This window comes from Coregonus lavaretus (assembly GCF_964263955.1).
Source record: "Coregonus lavaretus genome assembly, chromosome: 21".
In the NCBI taxonomy this organism is placed as follows: domain Eukaryota; kingdom Metazoa; phylum Chordata; class Actinopteri; order Salmoniformes; family Salmonidae; genus Coregonus; species Coregonus lavaretus.
In genome coordinates, this window is record NC_140008.1 from 14,177,931 (window position 1) to 14,195,956 (window position 18,026).

Here is an 18,026-nt window from a genome sequence, read left to right on the forward strand (position 1 = left end):
TGAGGCCCTATTTACCCATGTGTTCCGGCACTATGGGGTCCCCGAGGATATTGTGTCTGACCGAGGTCCCCAGTTCACCTCCAGAGTTTGGGGGGCGTTCATGGAACGCTTGGGGGTCTCGGTAAGCCTTACCTCGGGGTACCACCCAGAGAGCAATGGGCAGGTGGAACGTGTCAACCAGGATGTGGGTAGGTTTTTGAGGTCCTATTGCCGGGACCGGCCGGAGGAGTGGTCTAGGTTCATCCCCTGGGCAGAGATGGCCCAGAACTCTCTCCGCCACTCCTCCACCAATTTAACACCTTTCCAGTGTGTTTTAGGTTATCAGCCGGTCCTGGCACCATGGCACGAGAGCCAGATCGAGGCCCCTGTGGTGGACGAGTGGATTCGGCGCTCGGAGGAGACGTGGGACGCTGCCCATGTCCATCTGCAGCGGGCCATCCGTCAACAAAAGGCGAGCGCCGATCGCCACCGCAGTGAGGGACCGGTGTACGCACCGGGAGATCGAGTCTGGCTCTCGACTCGAAACCTGCCCCTCCGCCTGCCCTGCCGGAAGCTGGGTCGGCGGTTTGTGGGGCCCTTCAAAGTCCTGAGAAGATTGAACGAGGTGTGTTACAGGTTACAACTGCCTATAGAGTACAAAAATATTAACCCCTCGTTCCATGTGTCTCTTCTCAGGCCGGTGGTAGCTGGCCCACTCCAAGAAGATGAGATAGGAGAGACCCCTCTGCCCCCTTTGGACATCGAGGGGGCCCCGGCGTACAGGGTCCGGACCATCTTGGACTCGAGGCGCCGGATGAGTGGTCTCCAGTATCTCGTGGAGTGGGAGGGGTACGGTCCGGAGGAACGGTGCTGGGTGCCCAGGAGGGACATCCTCGATCCATCCCTCCTGACTGAGTTCCACCGTGGGCATCCCACGCGCCCGGGTCCGCGTCCTCCTGGCCGTCCCCGAGGCCGGGGTCGGCGCACGGCTGAAGCCGCGCGTCAAGGGGGGGGTACTGTCACGGATTCTGCCGAGACTGCTCCTCCTCCTGGTTCGGGCAGGCTTCGGCGTTCGCCGTCCCCGGAGTACTAGCTGCCACCGCTCTATGTTTCGTAGTGTGATTGCTTTTGTCTGTCTTTTACACCTGTGTCCATTTGTGTGTTGATTACTTGTCTTATAAGTTCCTTGTTTTGCATTAGTCTGATTGTGTGTTGTTATTTTCTGCCTGTCGTGCAGAGCTGCGTGTCTGCACTCTGTCTATGTTTGGGATTATTGTTTACGCGTGTTTGCGTAATTGCCTCGCCTCCGTCTGTTTTCGAGGTCGTGTTTTGTTTGTTGCTCTTTGGACTATTAAAGTCTTTTGGACGTATCCTCTGTGTCCTGCGCCTGACTCCTCCACCACATCCACATCGGAACTACTGACAGGTGTATGTAAACTTCCGACTTCAACTGTAGTTATTTGCTTTCATTTTTTAACTTAACACTTTTTTTATTTTACTTTTTATTTATTTTTTAAGTAAGCATTTCACTGTAATGTCTACACCTGTTGTATTCGGCGCATGTGGCTATTTTTCTTTTTGGATTTGATTTGATTTGACAGCCAGGTGGTGAAGCATGATTCATCACTCCAGAGAACACGTTTCCACTGCTCCAGAGTCCAATGGCGGCAGGCTTTACACCACTCCAGCCGACGCTTGGCATTGCCCATGGTGATCTTAGGCTGCTCGGCCATGGAAACCCCTTTCATGAAGCTCCCGACGAACAGTTCTTGTTCTGACCTTGCTTCCAGAGGCAGTTTGGAACTCGGTAGTGAGTGTTGCAATCTGAGGACAGACAATTGTTACGCGCTTCAGCACTCGGCGGTCCCGTTCTGTGAGCTTGTGTGGCCTACCACTTCACAGCTGAGCCGTTGTTGCTCCTAGATGTTTCCACTTCACAATAACAGCACTTACAGTTGACCGGGGCAGCTCTAGCAGGGCAGAAATTTGACGAACTGACTTGTTGGAAAGGTGACATCCTATGACGGTGCCACGTTGAAAGTCACTGAGCTCTTCAGGAAGGCCAGTCTACTGCCAATGTTTGTCTATGGAGATTGCATGGCTGTATGCTTGCTTGTATACACCTCTCAGCAACGGTTGTGGCTGAAATAGCCGAATCCACTCATTTAAAGGGGTGTCCACATACTTTTGTATATATAGTGTACCTTGTGTAACATTACCTTGGAAGTTTCATAATATTTAATTCTTATGGCAGGCCCTGATTCGTTATGGGGGTGCTTAGCCCCTCCTAGCCCCCCCTGTAATCAAACCCTGCACTTGCTGATCTGCACCGCAGGATTACATTAAATTGTTCTCACTCTCTCTTTACATTGGTCAGCTACATTGTCAGTGTGCTTTTTATATCATTATAAACACCAAAAAGTGAATCCAATACTAAGCAGGTAGGGGGTTTGCTTTGACTTTTCTTTCCTTGGCTTTTATCATTGACATAGAGGGGTAAGAAAACATGTTCAATCACACATTATTCCCACTTTCCAAGTTACACCAGATGTACATTTGGGAGATTCAAATGGGACATCCACACAACAGGTAAAACAAGACAACCCAAACAAATTACTTTTTTAATCGTCAACCTAAGAGGATAATAAGAGGATAATGTGACATTAAAAATGACAAATGATAAGAAAAAAGGTCACAGGTCAGGAGGAACAGGCAGGGTATGTAAATAGTACATTTGGTAAATGTACACAATACACTAGATGGCGCTATATTCTTACCGTCATACATTAGTCCCTTATTTAATCTTCTTGTCCAGTGTGTCGCACAGTTTTCATGTACAGAGGAAAGTCGGGGAGGGGAGGAAGGCAGGAAGGGACAGAAGAGAGGAGGCTATTTTCACAAGATTAAGGGTGGGACACAGCCAGTTGAATAAGACATTAAACGTGATAGGAAAACATCCATCAGGAAAGTGTGATTATTGTCAGGACTGTGGAGCATGTATTGCTACAGTGTGGACAGTATCAGAGGGAAAGAGAGAGGATGATATTTAGTATGAGGGAGAAGGGGATACAGAAAATTAGTTTAAAGAGTATATTGAGCAGAAAGTCATTAGATATAGTCTCAGATATTTTGTTATCTTTTTTAAGAGAAACGGGTTTGGCATGTAGGATTTAGTTTCTCCCTGTCTCTGGCCCACATTCCAGTACGGTAGGTGGTGGTAATGCACCATAATGTTGGATGCCAACCGCCGATAAACCCCACTGAAGAAGAAGAAGAAGAAGAAGATGTGTCGCACAGTTACCAATATGGCGGCGTCCTTAGCTAGGCGTTTTGCTTGTGCATCGCGGCATGGTTCTTGTATTATTTCGAAAAACACACTCCCATGTATAACGTTAAGGTACAGGTTTCATCGCTCTGCAACAGTCCAGAGTGGACTTATTTTATCTCTAAATAAACGGGGCATTTTGAAGGATGCTTTCCCCGAAAAAGCAGCCCAAGATCAACTTCCTCAGCTACTGCAGTCTGGGTGCCAGACCATGTACTGGGGATTCGACCCCACGGCGGACAGCCTTCACGTGGGTAATTTACTCGCCATCATCGGGCTATTGCATTTTCAAAGCGCAGGGCACAATGTCATCGCTCTAATCGGTGGTGCAACAGCACAGATAGGAGCCTTGGCGTGACCCTGGACAACACCCTGTCGTTCTCCGCTAACATCAAGGCGGTGACCCGATCCTGCAGGTTCATGCTCTACAACATTCGGAGAGTACGACCCTGCCTTACACAGGAAGCGGCACAGGTCCTAATCCAGGCACTTGTCATCTCCCGTCTGGATTACTGCAACTCGCTGTTGGCTGGGCTCCCTGCCTGTGCCATTAAACCCCTACAACTCATCCAGAATGCCGCAGCCCGTCTGGTGTTCAACCTTCCCAAGTTCTCTCACGTCACCCCGCTCCTCCGCACACTCCACTGGCTTCCAGTTGAAGCTCGCATCTGTTACAAGACCATGGTGCTTGCCTATGGAGCTGTGAGGGGAACGGCACCTCCGTACCTTCAGGCTCTGATCAGTCCCTACACCCAAACGAGGGCATTGCGTTCATCCACCTCTGGCCTGCTGGCTCCCCTTCCTCTGCGGAAGCATAGTTCCCACTCAGCCTAGTCAAAACTGTTCGCTGCTCTGGCACCCCAATGGTGGAACAAGCTCCCTCACGACGCCAGGACAGCGGAGTCACTCACCACCTTCCGGAGACATTTGAAACCCCACCTCTTTAAGGAATACCTGGGATAGGATAAAGTAATCCTTCTATCCTTCTAAAAAAATAAAAATATTTGTAAAGTGGTTCTCCCACTGGCTATAGGGTGAATGCACCAATTTGTAAGTCGCTCTGGATAAGAGCGTCTGCTAAATGACGTAAATGTAAATGTAAATGTAAATAGGAGACCCAAGCGGGAAAATGAACGAGAGAGAGCGGCTATCTGATGTAGTTGAGGACAATACAAGGGCTATCAGGGAGAGCGTGGATCTAATCTTCACCAACCATGAGCTGCTGAAGAGTGCAGAGGGCATGAGCCTTACTGAGTTCTCTTAGCAGCTGTTTCAAGCCTATGACTTCTACCACCTGAACCAGAATCACATTTACATTTTTAGTAATTTAGCAGACGCTCTTATTCAGAGCGACTTACAGGAACAATTAGGGTTAAGTGCCTTGCTCAAGGGCACAACGACTGATTTTTCAGCTAGTCGACTCGGGAATTAGAACCAGCGACCTTTCGGTTACTGGCACAACGCTCTTAACTACTAAGCTACCTGCCGTAAGATCCAGCTGGGAGGGACAGACCAACTGGGCAACCTGATGTCTGGGCACGAGTTCATACACAAGTAATGTTGCGTCATATTCATTGGGGACACACACACATTTGCAAATCTATTGACCAATTATCACATTGATTCCGGATATTGTAGCCAAGCATCTGAATGATGCATCAGACACTAAAGTGATGCATCATGCCCATAAATAACTTACAATAATAAAAATGTATATAATAAACATGCAATAACACACACTTGCCTCAACATTAACTGACCAGTGATGGTCTCTTTAATGTTCATTGTAATCAATTTCTCTGTGACAGGGTGACTGGACAGGAGGTGTATGGGCTGACCATCCCACTGGTGACCAGCTCTGTGGGGGACAAGCTGGGGAAGACAGCAGGCAATGCAGTGTGGCTGAACAGGGACAAGACGTCTCCGTTTGACCTTTATCAGTTCTTCCTCAGGCAGCCTGACAGCAGTGTGGAATGGTAGGTGGCTGGAGACCAGGGTTGCCAGGCGGCCTAAGCCGAGCTAGAATGTCCAGGAAAATGACCACTCGCAACCCGCCCACAAGGCCTGAAAACTAGCCCCCCAAAAAATGTTCACAGCAAGAGAGTAGTTGCCACAGGAGGGAGAAGTATGTAGCTAGCTAGTGCTGTTAGTTAGTTGTTCTCACATCACTTGTCATGACGTGTGCGCGTGCTGGCGCTGCTCTCCTCTCAATCACTCAGCTGCCTGTGGCCTGCAACACTCTCTCAACTCACACCCGACCCTCCCTCCCCACCACTCACTCAGCAACAGCCTGCCTCACTGCCTGATAGTCTGCAGCAGCAGGTCACAGTGAAATGAATCATGTTTTTTAAAAGAGAAATGCTATGGCGGCTGTGGTGCAATTTAGAAGTAGCCCAAAAACCTGTAACTAATACATTTTCACCCGCAACATCGTTTTCAAAGTAGCCCAATTTTGCGGGAAACAGGCGGACATGGCAACCCTGCTGGAGACTCCAGTGGAACTGGACCTGCTTATCAGAGCCTTCTATTTAGAACTAAACAGAGGGGTATTCTAGGAAGCAGGTTTGAGGAGTTAGCGAGGTAACTTTGGTCAACTCTGAGTTCAACTCAGGTCATACGAAAGTGGCTCACCTATTAGCCAGCTAAATTTCTATGGCAACAAATCCTTTAGAACTAACCTGCTCCGGGGCAGGCTAACTCACGGTTAACTCCACTTACCCTGAATGAAATGACTGTGCCATGAGATGGGGACCAATGAAATCAGATTCCCTCCCTCTTGCAAAGATTGCATCATCATCCCCTTCATTTGAGGAAGAATACTGATTAAAATTTGTATTAATCAAATGTATTTTTTTTGTGCAAAAATTTGTAACGTTAAAATATATCGCATTACACATTTAGTAATGACAGAATGCATTTTAAATGTCATGCAATGTAACACTTTTGTATGACTTAATAAATAAATAAAATATCGATAGGAGTGCTTTTGCTTTTAACGCCAAAGACGGCATTAACGTTAAGTAAAAAAAATTAAGATGCCACTTCTAAAAGCCTATTTCCACACCATAGCCTGCTAAATTTGTAAGATAACTTTTTCTTTCATTTTGATTTCGGCACAAATAAAAATGTGGCACTGATTCACCCATGGATGGATTGATGTTTCAGCATTGTCTCAATGAGGAGTTCGGCGTTCGACTAGCTAGCTAGAGTTAGCGGCAGGCAGACGAGCAATATCCACTGTCGTAGTACGGATGAAGCCTGAGCTGGAATGTGAAGCTAACTGAAGCTGGTTAGCTTTAGAAAACCCTGAGTAGATCTAGCTTGCTTTGTAGGATACCCCTCTGAAGGCTATATAATTGAATGGTTTGTTTGTATATACTAGGACGACTAGCTTTAACCTGAATGTGAAACCGGGCCCATATGGAAGCGTCTCCGAGTAGGAGTGTTGATGATGATAATAATTTGGGGGGGTGTTTATATTTGTCCTGTTACACACAAGTGTGTAATGGAAATGTGTTTTTTGCATATATCTCAACTACCCCTGAGACACCTGAAGGGAGTGGGGTCACAGCCAGGGTCACCATTGTACAGCGCCCCTGGAGCAATTAGGATTAAGTGCCTTGCTCAAGGGCACAGCGATAGATTTTTCACCTTGTCAACTCCGGTATTCGAACCAGCGACCTTTCTGTTACTGGTCCAATGCTCTAACCTCGAGGATACCTGCTGCTGATCTAGGATCAGAGGGCTTGTAGGCCTGTTGTAAGGCAGGTCCTCACCAGACATCACCGGCAACAATGTCGCCTATGGGCACAAACCCACCGTCGCTGGACCAGACAGGACTGGCAAAAAGTGCTCTTCATTGATGAGTCGTGGTTTTGTCTCACCAGGGGTGGTGGTCGGATTTAAAAGGCCAACTAGATCCGCACACCTCCTCTTAGGCTGATGAATCAGACTGTGATACCATTTTCTGGTGTACAGCCTGAAACTAAGCAGTGGAAAGTTTCCTTAACAAGCCAGAATGTTCAATAAAATTACATTACACCATAACGGTTGTCTGTGTTTGGTCCTTCAGTGGGTTGAATTTGGTGACAAAATATCCACAAGAAAGTATTTACCCGACTTTTTAGAGCGCCAGCACTGCCGTATACATTTCTATCACATGCACTAAACCATGTACATTTACAATTTAGTCATTTAGCAGACGATCTTGTCCAGAGCGACTTAGTGGTGAGTGCATGCATTTTCGTACTTTTTAATATTGGTCCCACTTGGGAATCCAACTCCCAACCCTGGCGTTGCAAGCACCGTGCTCTACCAACTGAGCCACACAGGACTCGGTTGGTAGAGAATGCAAGACTTTGGTCAGTATGCATGCACCGGCTAACACATTTTGCTTGCCACACTGTCCTGTCAACGTTCATGACAGACGAGGGACGTTTTTGTAAATGTACGCGCCTAACCTACTTTGAGACACTGTGAACACGGGACCTGATAACAGCACCTGTGTGTAGCCTATGTATGGTGATGTTGGAGACTGAGTCAGTGTTGGTTGGTTGTGCTACCTGCAGGTATCTGAAACTGTTCACCTTCCTATCCCTGGCCGAGGTAGAGCTGGTGATGGAGCAGCAGAGACAGGAGCCAGGCAAACGTCCCGCACACAAACGTCTCGCCGTCGAAGTCACCAAACTGGTCCACGGCAAGGAGGGCCTGGATAGTGCCAAAAGGTGTTGTGTTTGTTTGTATGTTCACACGCAAGACAAGGCCTGAGTAACTTCAGACTAATGGATTGAATTAACCCCTTCACAAAGTCAAGATTATAAATTACCTTGGAATTGATCAGATGGAATTGGGTAGTGAAAGTGTGCATCTTGACAAATGCATGAAACATTTTGCAATAGATAATTAGTCAGAGAAAGACTGCATATGTCATTTGGGTGTCATTAATGAGGTGTCGCCTGGTACTAAATTCACTGTCCACTGCGTTTATTTTCAGCAAACTTAACGTGTTTATATTTGTATGAACATAAGATTCAACAACTGAGACATAAACTGAACAAGTTCCACAGTCATGTGACTAACAGAAATTGAATAATGTGTCCCTGAACAAAGGGGGGGTCAAAAGTAACAGTCAGTTACTGGTGTGGCCACCAGCTGCATTAAGTACTGCAGTGCATCTCCTCATGGACTTCACCAGATTTGCCAGTTCTTGTTGTGAGATGTTACCCCACTCTTCCACCAAGGCACCTGCAAGTTCCCGGACATTTCTGGGGGGAATGGCTCTAGCCCTCACCCTCCGATCCAACAGGTCCCAGACGTGCTCAATTGGATTGAGATCCGGGCTCTTTGCTGGCCATGGCAGAACACTGACAATCCTGTCTTGCAGGAAATCACGCACAGAACGAGCAGTATGGCTGGTGGCATTGTCATGCTGGAGGGTCATGTCACGATGAGCCTACAGGAAGGGTACCACATGAGGGAGGAGGATGTCTTCCCTGTAACGCACAGCGTTGAGATTGCCTGCAATGACAACAAGCTCAGTCCGATGATGCTGTGACACACCGCCCCAGACCATGACGGACCCTCCAACTCCAAATAGATCCCGCTCCAGAGTACAGGCCTCGGTGTAACGCTCATTCCTTCGATGATAAACACGAATCCGACCATCACCCCTGGTGAGACAAAACCGTGACTCGTCAATGAAGAGCACTTTTTGCCAGTCCTGTCTGGTCCAGCGACGGTGGGTTTGTGCCCATAGGCGACATTGTTGCAGGTGATGTCTGGTGAGGACCTGCCTTACAACAGGCCTACAAGCCCTCAGTCTCTCTCAGCCTATTGCGGACAGTCTGAGCACTGATGGAGGGATTGTGCGTTCCTGGTGTAACTCGGGCAGTTGTTGTTGCCATCCTGTACCTGTCCCGCAGGTGTGACGTTCAGATGTGCCGATCCTGTGCCGGTGTTGTTACACGTGGTCTACCACTGTGAGGACGATCAGCTGTCCGTCCTGTCTCCCTGTAGCGCTGTCTTAGGTGTTTCACAGTACGGACATTGCAATTTATTGCCCTGGCCACATCTGCAGTCCTCATGCCTCCTTGCAGCATGCCTAAGGCACGTTCATGCAGATGAGCAGGGACCCTGGGCATCTTTCTTTTGGTGTTTTTCAGAGTCAGTAGAAAGGCCTCTTTAGTGTCCAAAGTTTTCATAACTGTGACCTTAATTGCCTACCGTCTGTAAGCTGTTAGTGTCTTAACGACCGTTCCACAGGTGCATGTTCATTCATTGTTTATGGTTCATTGAACAAGCATGGGAAACAGTGTTTAAACACTTTACAATGAAGATCTGTGAAGTTATTTGGAATTTTACGAATTATCTTTGAAAGACAGGGTCCTGAAAAAGGGACGTTTCTTTTTTTGCTGAGTTTATTAGTAATGCTGTGTGTGTGTGTGTGTGTGTGTGTGTGTGTGTGTGTGTGTGTGTGTGTGTGTGTGTGTGTGTGTGTGTGTGTGTGTGTGTGTCTGTTTGTTTCTCCAGGTGCACCAATGCCCTGTACCACCGTAACCTTCAGGCCCTGGAGCATATTACAATTACATTTACGTCATTTAGCAGACACTCTTATCCAGAGCGACTTACAGTTAGTGAGTGCATACATTCTTTTTTTTATTTTCATACTGGCCCCCCGTGGGAACATATGAGTGATGCTGAGCTGCAGGAGCTCTTCAGAGAGGCCCCCTTCCATGAGCTGCTGCTGGAGCCAGGGACCATAGTACTGGATGCCTGCCGCAGGGCAGAGGCCATCCCTCGTGCCCAAAGGGTAGGGCTCTCCCTTTACATTCCTTTGTACCTTATCATCCCTGACCTGACTACCTCACACGGAGGGTCGCTCACGCTCTCTGTTTCACCACTCACACCCCAATAGCTTTATCACACTCTCTCTCTTACTCTATATTTTCCCTTTCCTCTAATCTCTCTTTATTGCTTTCCATGTTTCTTTCTTTCACTCCACTCTCAAATTCTGAAAAGTTCTCTATCTGTCTGACTTTCAAACATATGTGTTAACGGACTTTATGTGTTGTGTTGTCTCTGTGATGTGTTGTGTTGTCTCTGTGATGTGTTGTGTTGTCTCTATGATGTGATGCGTTGTCTCTGTGATGTGATGCGTTGTCTCTGTGATGTGATGCGTTGTCTCTGTGATGTGATGCGTTGTCTCTGTGATGCGTTGTCTCTGTGATGTGTTGTGTTGTCTCTGTGATGTGATGTTGTCTCTGTGATGTGATGCGTTGTCCCTGTGATGTGTTGTGTTGTCTCTGTGATGTGATGCGTTGTCTCTATGATGTGATGCGTTGTCTCTATGATGTGATGCGTTGTCTCTGTGATGCGTCGTCTTTGTGATGTGTTGTCTCTGTGATGTGTTGTGATGTCTCTGTGATGTGTTGTGATGACTATGTGATGTGAAGTGTTGTCTCTGTCATGGGCTGTGATGTCTCTGTGTTGTGTTGTGCTGCAGTTATCGCATGGTTTCAGAAGGAGCTGTATGGATCAACCACAGTAAGACACAGCACAGAGCAGGTACTGATCCCCGGCCAGCAAATCCTGGCCAACGGACTGTCTCTCTCAGAGTGGGCAAAAATAACTTCCACATCATCAGGTGGCTCAATCTGTGAGTGGCGCTGGGACCTTAGAACTCCTATTGACTGTCTGTGTACTGGAGGTAGGACAGCAAGCTGGGAGGCTTAGGTGAAGAGAGATGGTATTGTTTCAATATATCCCTGCTGGTATCTAGGAGGGGATTTAGTGCACTATATATGTGTGGATTCAATGACACTCAAATCATATCAAATCAAATGTTATTTGTCACATGCGCCGACTACAACAAGTGTAGACCTTACAGTGAAATGCTTACTTACAAGCCTTTAACCAACAATGCATTTTTAAGAAAGAATACCCCCAAAAAATACAATATAAAAGTAACAAATAATTAAAGAGCAGCAGTAAAATAACAATAGCGAGGCTATATACAGGGGGTACCGGTACCGAGTCAATGTGTGGGGACACCGGTTAGTCGAGGTAATATGTACATGTAGGATGTTATTAAAGTGACTATGCGTAGATAATAAACAGAGAGTAGCAGCAGCGTGGGGGGGGCAATGCAAATAGTCTGGGTAGCCATTTGATTAGATGTTCTGGAGTCTTATGGCTTGGGCAGAAGCTGTTTAGAAGCCTCTTGGACCTAGACTTGGCGCTCCGGTACCGCTTGCCGTGCGGTAGCAGAGAGAACAGTCTATGACTAGGGTGGCTGGAGTCTTTGACAATTTTTAGGGCCTTCCTCTGACACCGCCTGGTACAGAGGTCCTGGATGGCAGGAAGCTTGGCCCCAGTAATGTACTGGGCCGTATGCGCTACCTTGCGGTCGGAGGCCGAGCAGTTGCCATACCAGGCAGTGATGCAACCAGTCAGGATGCTCTCGTTGGTGCAGCTGTAGAACCTTTTGAGGATCTGAGGACCCATGCCAAATCTTTTCAGTCTCCTTAGGGGGGAATAGGTTTGTCGTGCCCTCTTCACGACTGTCTTGGTGTGCTTGGACCATGTTAGTTTGTTGATGTGGACACCAAGGAACTTGAAGCGCTCAACCTGCTTCAAAGCACTTCATGGCTACAGATGTGAGTGCTACAGGTCGGTAGTAATTTAGGCAGGTTACCTTAGTGTTCTTGGGCACAGGGACTATGGTGGTCTGCTTGAAACATGTTGGTATTACAGGCTCAGACAGGGAGAGGTTGAAAATGTCAGTGAAGACACTTGCCAATTGGTCAACGCATGCTCGGAGTACACGTCCTGGTAATCCATCTGGCCCTGCGGCCTTGTGAATGTTGACCTGTTTAAAGGTCTTACTCACATCGGCTACTGTAATATATTAAATATATTTGTTGGAAGGCTTTTGTCTTGTTAGTTGTATGTTACCTTCTGTGTATGTAAACGGTTGTATTTTTTGTGATCTTTAGATATTAGATACAGATTTGCCTAGTACTGCATTTTACCACTAGGGGTCAGTGCTGTCTTCTCTTTAAATGAGGACTGAGAAAAATTAGATTATAAGACCCTAGTTACGTCCAGGAATTAAAAATTCAATGGCGGAAATAAATTACAGCTAAAATAGATGATCATTAAAAAAAAAAAAAAAAATGACAATAGGTAATTTAAAAACAGGTGGACAAGATGTGTAGGTTTGTCACATTTTGATATGGGTGAAATAAAATAAATATTCACTCTTACTGTAGTCTGTTTCTATTGCAAATGGCCAAGGAGTTATTATAATTTATTTAAGTAGTTATTAATTGATGGTTTAATAAATAAGTGTAAATTGTCTAATTTAGTTAACCTGCAGAAAATATTGTATTCCCAATGAGAGATGCTTGCCACTACTCTAATACCATCCCTCCTTTTGCTGGGGTGTCCACTGGTGACCTTGACTGAGCTCAGATAAGTCAATATTTTTCATCTAATATTGGAGAGAAATAACTGGTTACCACCATGCAAAATAATTAAAATGTTAAGATTTTATTAGCTTTTTAGAATGCTTGACAGATTCATGACAAGGACTACCTACTCCAAGCAACAAAATGCTTCACCCTGGCCTGTGTATTTTAAAATGTTTCAAATCATTAAGGTGGTATAACAATTCCACATTTATTGAAAAACTATTATAATTCTCAAATAAAATTAGAATTCCCCCAGTATATTTATTGTTCTATTTTGGTGCTAAAAAACTATTTGACATGAAGATCGAGACCATTGACATTCAAATATTTTCTCAACATAAACAATAAATTAATAATGAATACTTTAAGTTTCCTTATAATGGCCCTTTATTTAGTTACATCCATAGCTACAATGTTATAGATGCCTATCGTGATTGTGGCTACAGCAGTTACAAAGTAAAATGTATTGAAATGTGACAATGTTGCAAAGCCTTTGTAAGGTGTATGATCGCCTTAAGAGAATTGGGCGGGCCTACGTTTTTTAACCAATGAATGCCCTTCTTCGTTTTAAATAGCTCTCTGTGTCAATCATTTTTTACCACAGTCAGCCTCCCCTCAATCGCCATATTGGGTACTGAAAAGGTTTGTCTGTTATTTCTTCTCTCTTACTACGAGAAGAAATTGACAGGAGTGGCTTCAGTTACTGCACATTGTTTTGATTATCTGTGGAGACTACTTTAGCTCGCATTGCCATATTGGACGTTAACGTTTCTATCCAGACCTATGCATGGCATAAGTGTTGATCTGTCGTTTTACGCTTGTTTTGGATCGCGGTGAGAAAGGAGGAAATACGAATTTTTAAGTGTTTTATTTTGACGTTAATTGATTCTCCGAAAATGTCAGATGTTCGACTTTCAAATGGGAGCCCGACGTTGGAAAGGACGGATGCTCGGTTGTCGGATCACCCCAAACCGTCAGCCTGCAGAAACCTTTTCGGCTCGCCGGATCGCGAAGAGTTAAGGCGGGATTTAAAGGGACATTTGCAAGAGATGGAAGAGGCGGCCTCAGCGAAATGGAACTTCGATTTTCCAAGTCACACACCTCTATCGAACGGGAGATTAAAATGGGAATTAATGGATTGTAAAGACATTCCAAATTTCTACACCAGAACGCAACCATCCGTGAAAGACGTTTGCCCCTCTGGGAATAACAATGTGGATCTAAATGGGAATCATAATTGTCTGGTGGTGACTCCTCCGCAGCCCTCTGAAAACACCGAGAGGTCAGAGAGCCAAATGGAGAGCAAAGAGCAGTGCACCGGGCAGAGAAAAAGACCAGCCTGCCATGAATGTAGGCCTACGCCTTTATGAATGATGATGAAAATTATAGATAATCATCAGTCAGGCTACTTTGTCTTTCTGCCTACTGTTTACCGTGCTGGCCTATTCAGCTATGTAATTTGTATCAGCCAGGCTCGACATAACATTGTAGGAGACTGTAGGCTTAGTTACCAGATAGATGGGCCCACTTATCAGTTATTCTAAAGAAAAGAGTTACAACAATTATTCTAATAGTTTTCAGCAATGTTTTAAGTTGGCAATACCGGTAGCCTATGACTACCTGCTAGTCAAGTTGTAAAGATAGGACCTGATAGGCAAATCACTATAGATAGGGAAATGTAATGGCCTAAATTGCCTTACTCATATTTTCGAGGATAACATTTTGACCTAAATTCTGAAAAAAATTGTCTTTCTCTTCCAGACCCCTCATCCCAAAATAAAAGGTCACACAGTAGTTCGAATGAAGTTACTCCATGCCCTGGCTTGACACATTCTGTAGAACGCACACCCAGGAAAGCCAGTCCCAGGACTCAAACGTGAAGATGACGAAGGTGAACTAGTTATCTGATACTTTTGTCTGGCTTTAGTGAGATATGCTATACTGTTGTGGACTTATTTTCCCAACTAACCCAATATATTTTCCAAATGTTTTTTGATTTAATTGCCTACATAAAGCTGGGTGTGTAAGCTGTTGGGTTTGGTAAAGCTAGACACATCACTTTGGTATTCCTGTAAGCATTTCAGACGTGCTGTCTAATATGTTGAGCAGTTGTGAATTTCCCACCTTGTAACCTATGCGCAATTGCCAACTAAGTAGCTATTTGTTTTAATGAAGCTCGAAATGTATGCTTAACTATATCGTTGTGACGTTCAGTGCGGTCCAGTAAAGGGTTAAAGTCCAAGAGGCTACACAAAATATAGGCAACATTTACTACAACTGCCACGGTGAGGTTAAGTTTCCGACGAAACTGTAAACAAGTCCTCAGAACAACACTATAGTAACACGTCAGCAACCACTGCCCTCATGAGAGGGAGAAGGGGCAGGTCTCCTCAGCAGTGCACTATGCATGCTAGTCCCCTCTCAAAACATCTGTCCGTTCTATTGAATGAAAGCGCAGTATGAACGTTTTTTAATAGGCCTAAATGTTTACTCTAACTTGCAATGAAGTGTGTGTGTGTGTAGAGATGGAGAAAATGAATTATAATTTGGAAAATGAAAGTATTCTGGTGACAGTCTTGCTGCTTTGAATGAGTCAGTAGGGTGTCTGACCTCAGTAGATTACTATCATTATTATTAGCAATGTTTTGTCATGTTAGAACTACTACATGTTGCCACATCTATGTTTCTCTGTGAAAAGAAGTGTCCAGGAACGGTTTTGATGCATTTGTATGTGATAATGTTTACTGGTGTAAATTAGCATTGATCTCACAACTTTGTTTTAATTTCTCTCTGCAGAGCTGAAGATGTATTTCCCTTTTTGTCATGGAACCCTCAGTGTTTGGTGATTTTGAAGAGGAACTACAAAGAAAACGAAACATATCAATTCTCCCTAAGGATGGGGATGCTGTGCAAGCACTGAAATATAAACACTAAAGTTCTGGCACTCATAAAGTTACTGCCTCTAAAAGCAGTCGATGTAGCAGTGTGCAATTAGGTTTTATTTCCTTTTTTGCGCCGTTTTTTTTACTACCTGTGTATTTATTTTCATATGTAGCACATAAAACATAATATGATTGGGGGGGAAAAACTTTGTAAAAGGTGTGAATTTGATTTGACTTGAAGAATTGCAGTGTAGTTTTGTTTCCAAAATGCTGTTTATAAATCCTGCTCCATTTAAAAAATGTTTGGATTAAATAATTGTTCCTCATCAATGTATCTTCATAGGTCATCTGTATGTAGGGAGAGATTGATGGTACATAATGTGTATCCTTGTTGTTTTTTAAGGTCATTTAAGTGTCACACAACATGGGTTCTCAGCCACCCCATGAAAACAATGCCTCAAATAATGATACATTTCTGTTATGACAAAATGTAATACGCGAAGTCAGCCAATATTTATTGTATTTTGTTGAGAAAATCTGTAGGCCTATATTGGTATCTTAAATTCTGGAATATTTGTCTTCCTCTTCACCATTTAAAAAAAAGTTCACCTAATTTATTTTTCTGAAGTTGTATGGGATACTCATTTGCTGAAGGATAAAGTCTCTGTTAACTGTACTGGTAGTATTAATCAACTTCATCCTCTCCCTGACATGCTCAAGTGTCTGTTAGTTTAACGGTTATTTTTTTCTTTTCTTTTTTTACTATTAGGCCTTTTTATATGTTTGAAATGTCCTACAATACCAAATACATGGTTGCTTCAATATGTCTGTGTCGACGCTTTCACTTACCATCAGGTTGCCTTGACATTGCACTCCTGTTTGATACAGAAAGATAATTGAATTTGTTAATCTCCCCCCTTCTACTCCCAGACATTGTTAGAGTGCTGATCATGCAAATGTAGCTTCTAAAATAACTTTAATTTCACCCAGTTACAATCAGCCTTTGTTCAGAGGCTAAGAATTGTCTCAAAGTAGTCACTCTGCCCGTGTAAATCTTTTAAGTGTACATAACTTTGTAAAAACACTGAGAAATTATACTAACTTATTTATGTCAAGCTTTTTTTATGTAGAATAAAATGGGGTTTTGATTAAGGTTATCCAAAGTTGCATTTACATATTTTTTTTTTGTAAAAGCATATTTTTGGTAGTTTTTATTTTATCAAAAAAGGTTGCAACCTGAGCCTGATTTTAAAATATTTGATGTGCATTGTTTGATGTGTGGTTAAGATGTGTTGCAATCAATTAAACAGAAGTTACATCTTTATCTGATTTGTTGGTCATGTTTGCACTGTTGATAGGAAGCTCTCCAGCCTACACACAGTCACTCTCTCTTTCTCTCTCTCAGCAAGTATACAGCATAAATATTTTATTGAATGTCGATTATGCTAATATATCATCCATATCCCTCCTTCATAACTTGATGTTTAATTCTATATATTGCACAGAGAAACTGCATGTGCTCTCTTGGGAAAAATGAATTGCATATGAGGTATGATGTTTCTAAAAAGCCCACTCATGAATCACAATTAAAAATACCTCTCAGGACTCCAGGCAAAACTACGTTAAATTTCAGTTTAATAGATTGCTGTGATTGTGTCATACCTCGGTTCTCTCCATACACACTGCTTTTAGTATGAGATTTTAAACATTATCATCCTGGAATAAAGTCCTAGGCATGCAGAGATTTAACTCGTTAAAAACACTTGTTCTTTTTGTGATTCTAGTGCTTTTCACAGCAGTTAGGAGTAGATACAGTATTTCAGTAATTTATGTCATTTTTATCAATTGGTGTATTCTCTTCCGCTCAAGGACAAACTGGAACTAACCCGTGCGCATTCGGTACAATTAGGCACATTACGCATGCATGTTTCAAGCATGAAGTAGCACGTAATAGGATCCGGTAAATCCAAACGATGTTATTGCTTCTACGGTTGCAAAATCAGGCTATTTCAAGATAGTTTAGCTTGTGTTAAAAATCCACTAAAGCACGGCTGACCAGATATGCCGCTGTATGCGCAGTGACACTCCCAATATGATGAAATCGTAATGTATTTTGAAAAATGCCTGGTGATTGACGTTTGGGTCCTCCAATCCGGTTATGGCTAAGGAAAGCACACCACTGTTGCAGCCAGTTACATTTGTCTTATGGAAAGTTTGAACTGCAAAGTTTCTAGGGGTGAAAAAAACACTCACCACAGGTCCACAGTTGAAATGATATAAGGTTAGTCTTAATGCATGATTTCTGTTGTTATATTTCGTCACAGAGAATGCACTAGTGTAGCCTATATCCAACAAATACTGTAATTGCAT

The 18,026-nt window shown here is 44.0% G+C and overlaps 1 protein-coding gene and 1 pseudogene across 2 annotated transcripts; both read left to right on the forward strand.

Moving 5' to 3' along the window:
• The first annotated feature begins 3,284 nt into the window (after positions 1–3,284).
• LOC311148770 (tyrosine--tRNA ligase, mitochondrial-like) lies at positions 3,285–10,962 on the forward strand (annotated as a pseudogene). The gene is made up of 8 exons: positions 3,285–3,658; positions 4,427–4,626; positions 4,783–4,858; positions 5,113–5,280; positions 7,873–8,028; positions 9,833–9,866; positions 9,990–10,112; positions 10,806–10,962. The product of its transcript is annotated as a tyrosine--tRNA ligase, mitochondrial-like (transcript).
• A 2,431-nt stretch (positions 10,963–13,393) lies between these two features.
• LOC311148874 (cyclin-dependent kinase inhibitor 1B-like) lies at positions 13,394–16,980 on the forward strand. Its single transcript, XM_084185873.1, has 3 exons — positions 13,394–14,124; positions 14,536–14,665; positions 15,571–16,980. Exons 1-2 carry the CDS (start codon positions 13,671–13,673, stop codon positions 14,652–14,654), a joined length of 573 nt encoding a protein of 190 aa, XP_084041999.1. The 5' UTR covers positions 13,394–13,670; the 3' UTR covers positions 14,655–14,665; positions 15,571–16,980.
• The last annotated feature ends 1,046 nt before the right edge of the window (positions 16,981–18,026 follow it).

Bases quoted from the DNA above. Each gene is read 5' to 3' on its own strand.
- LOC311148874 (XM_084185873.1), top strand. From the start codon at position 13,671: ATGTCAGATGTTCGACTTTCAAATGGGAGCCCGACGTTGGAAAGGACG. The intron at 14,125-14,535 runs GTAGGCCTACGC...TTTCTCTTCCAG, and splicing joins AAGACCAGCCTGCCATGAAT to ACCCCTCATCCCAAAATAAA.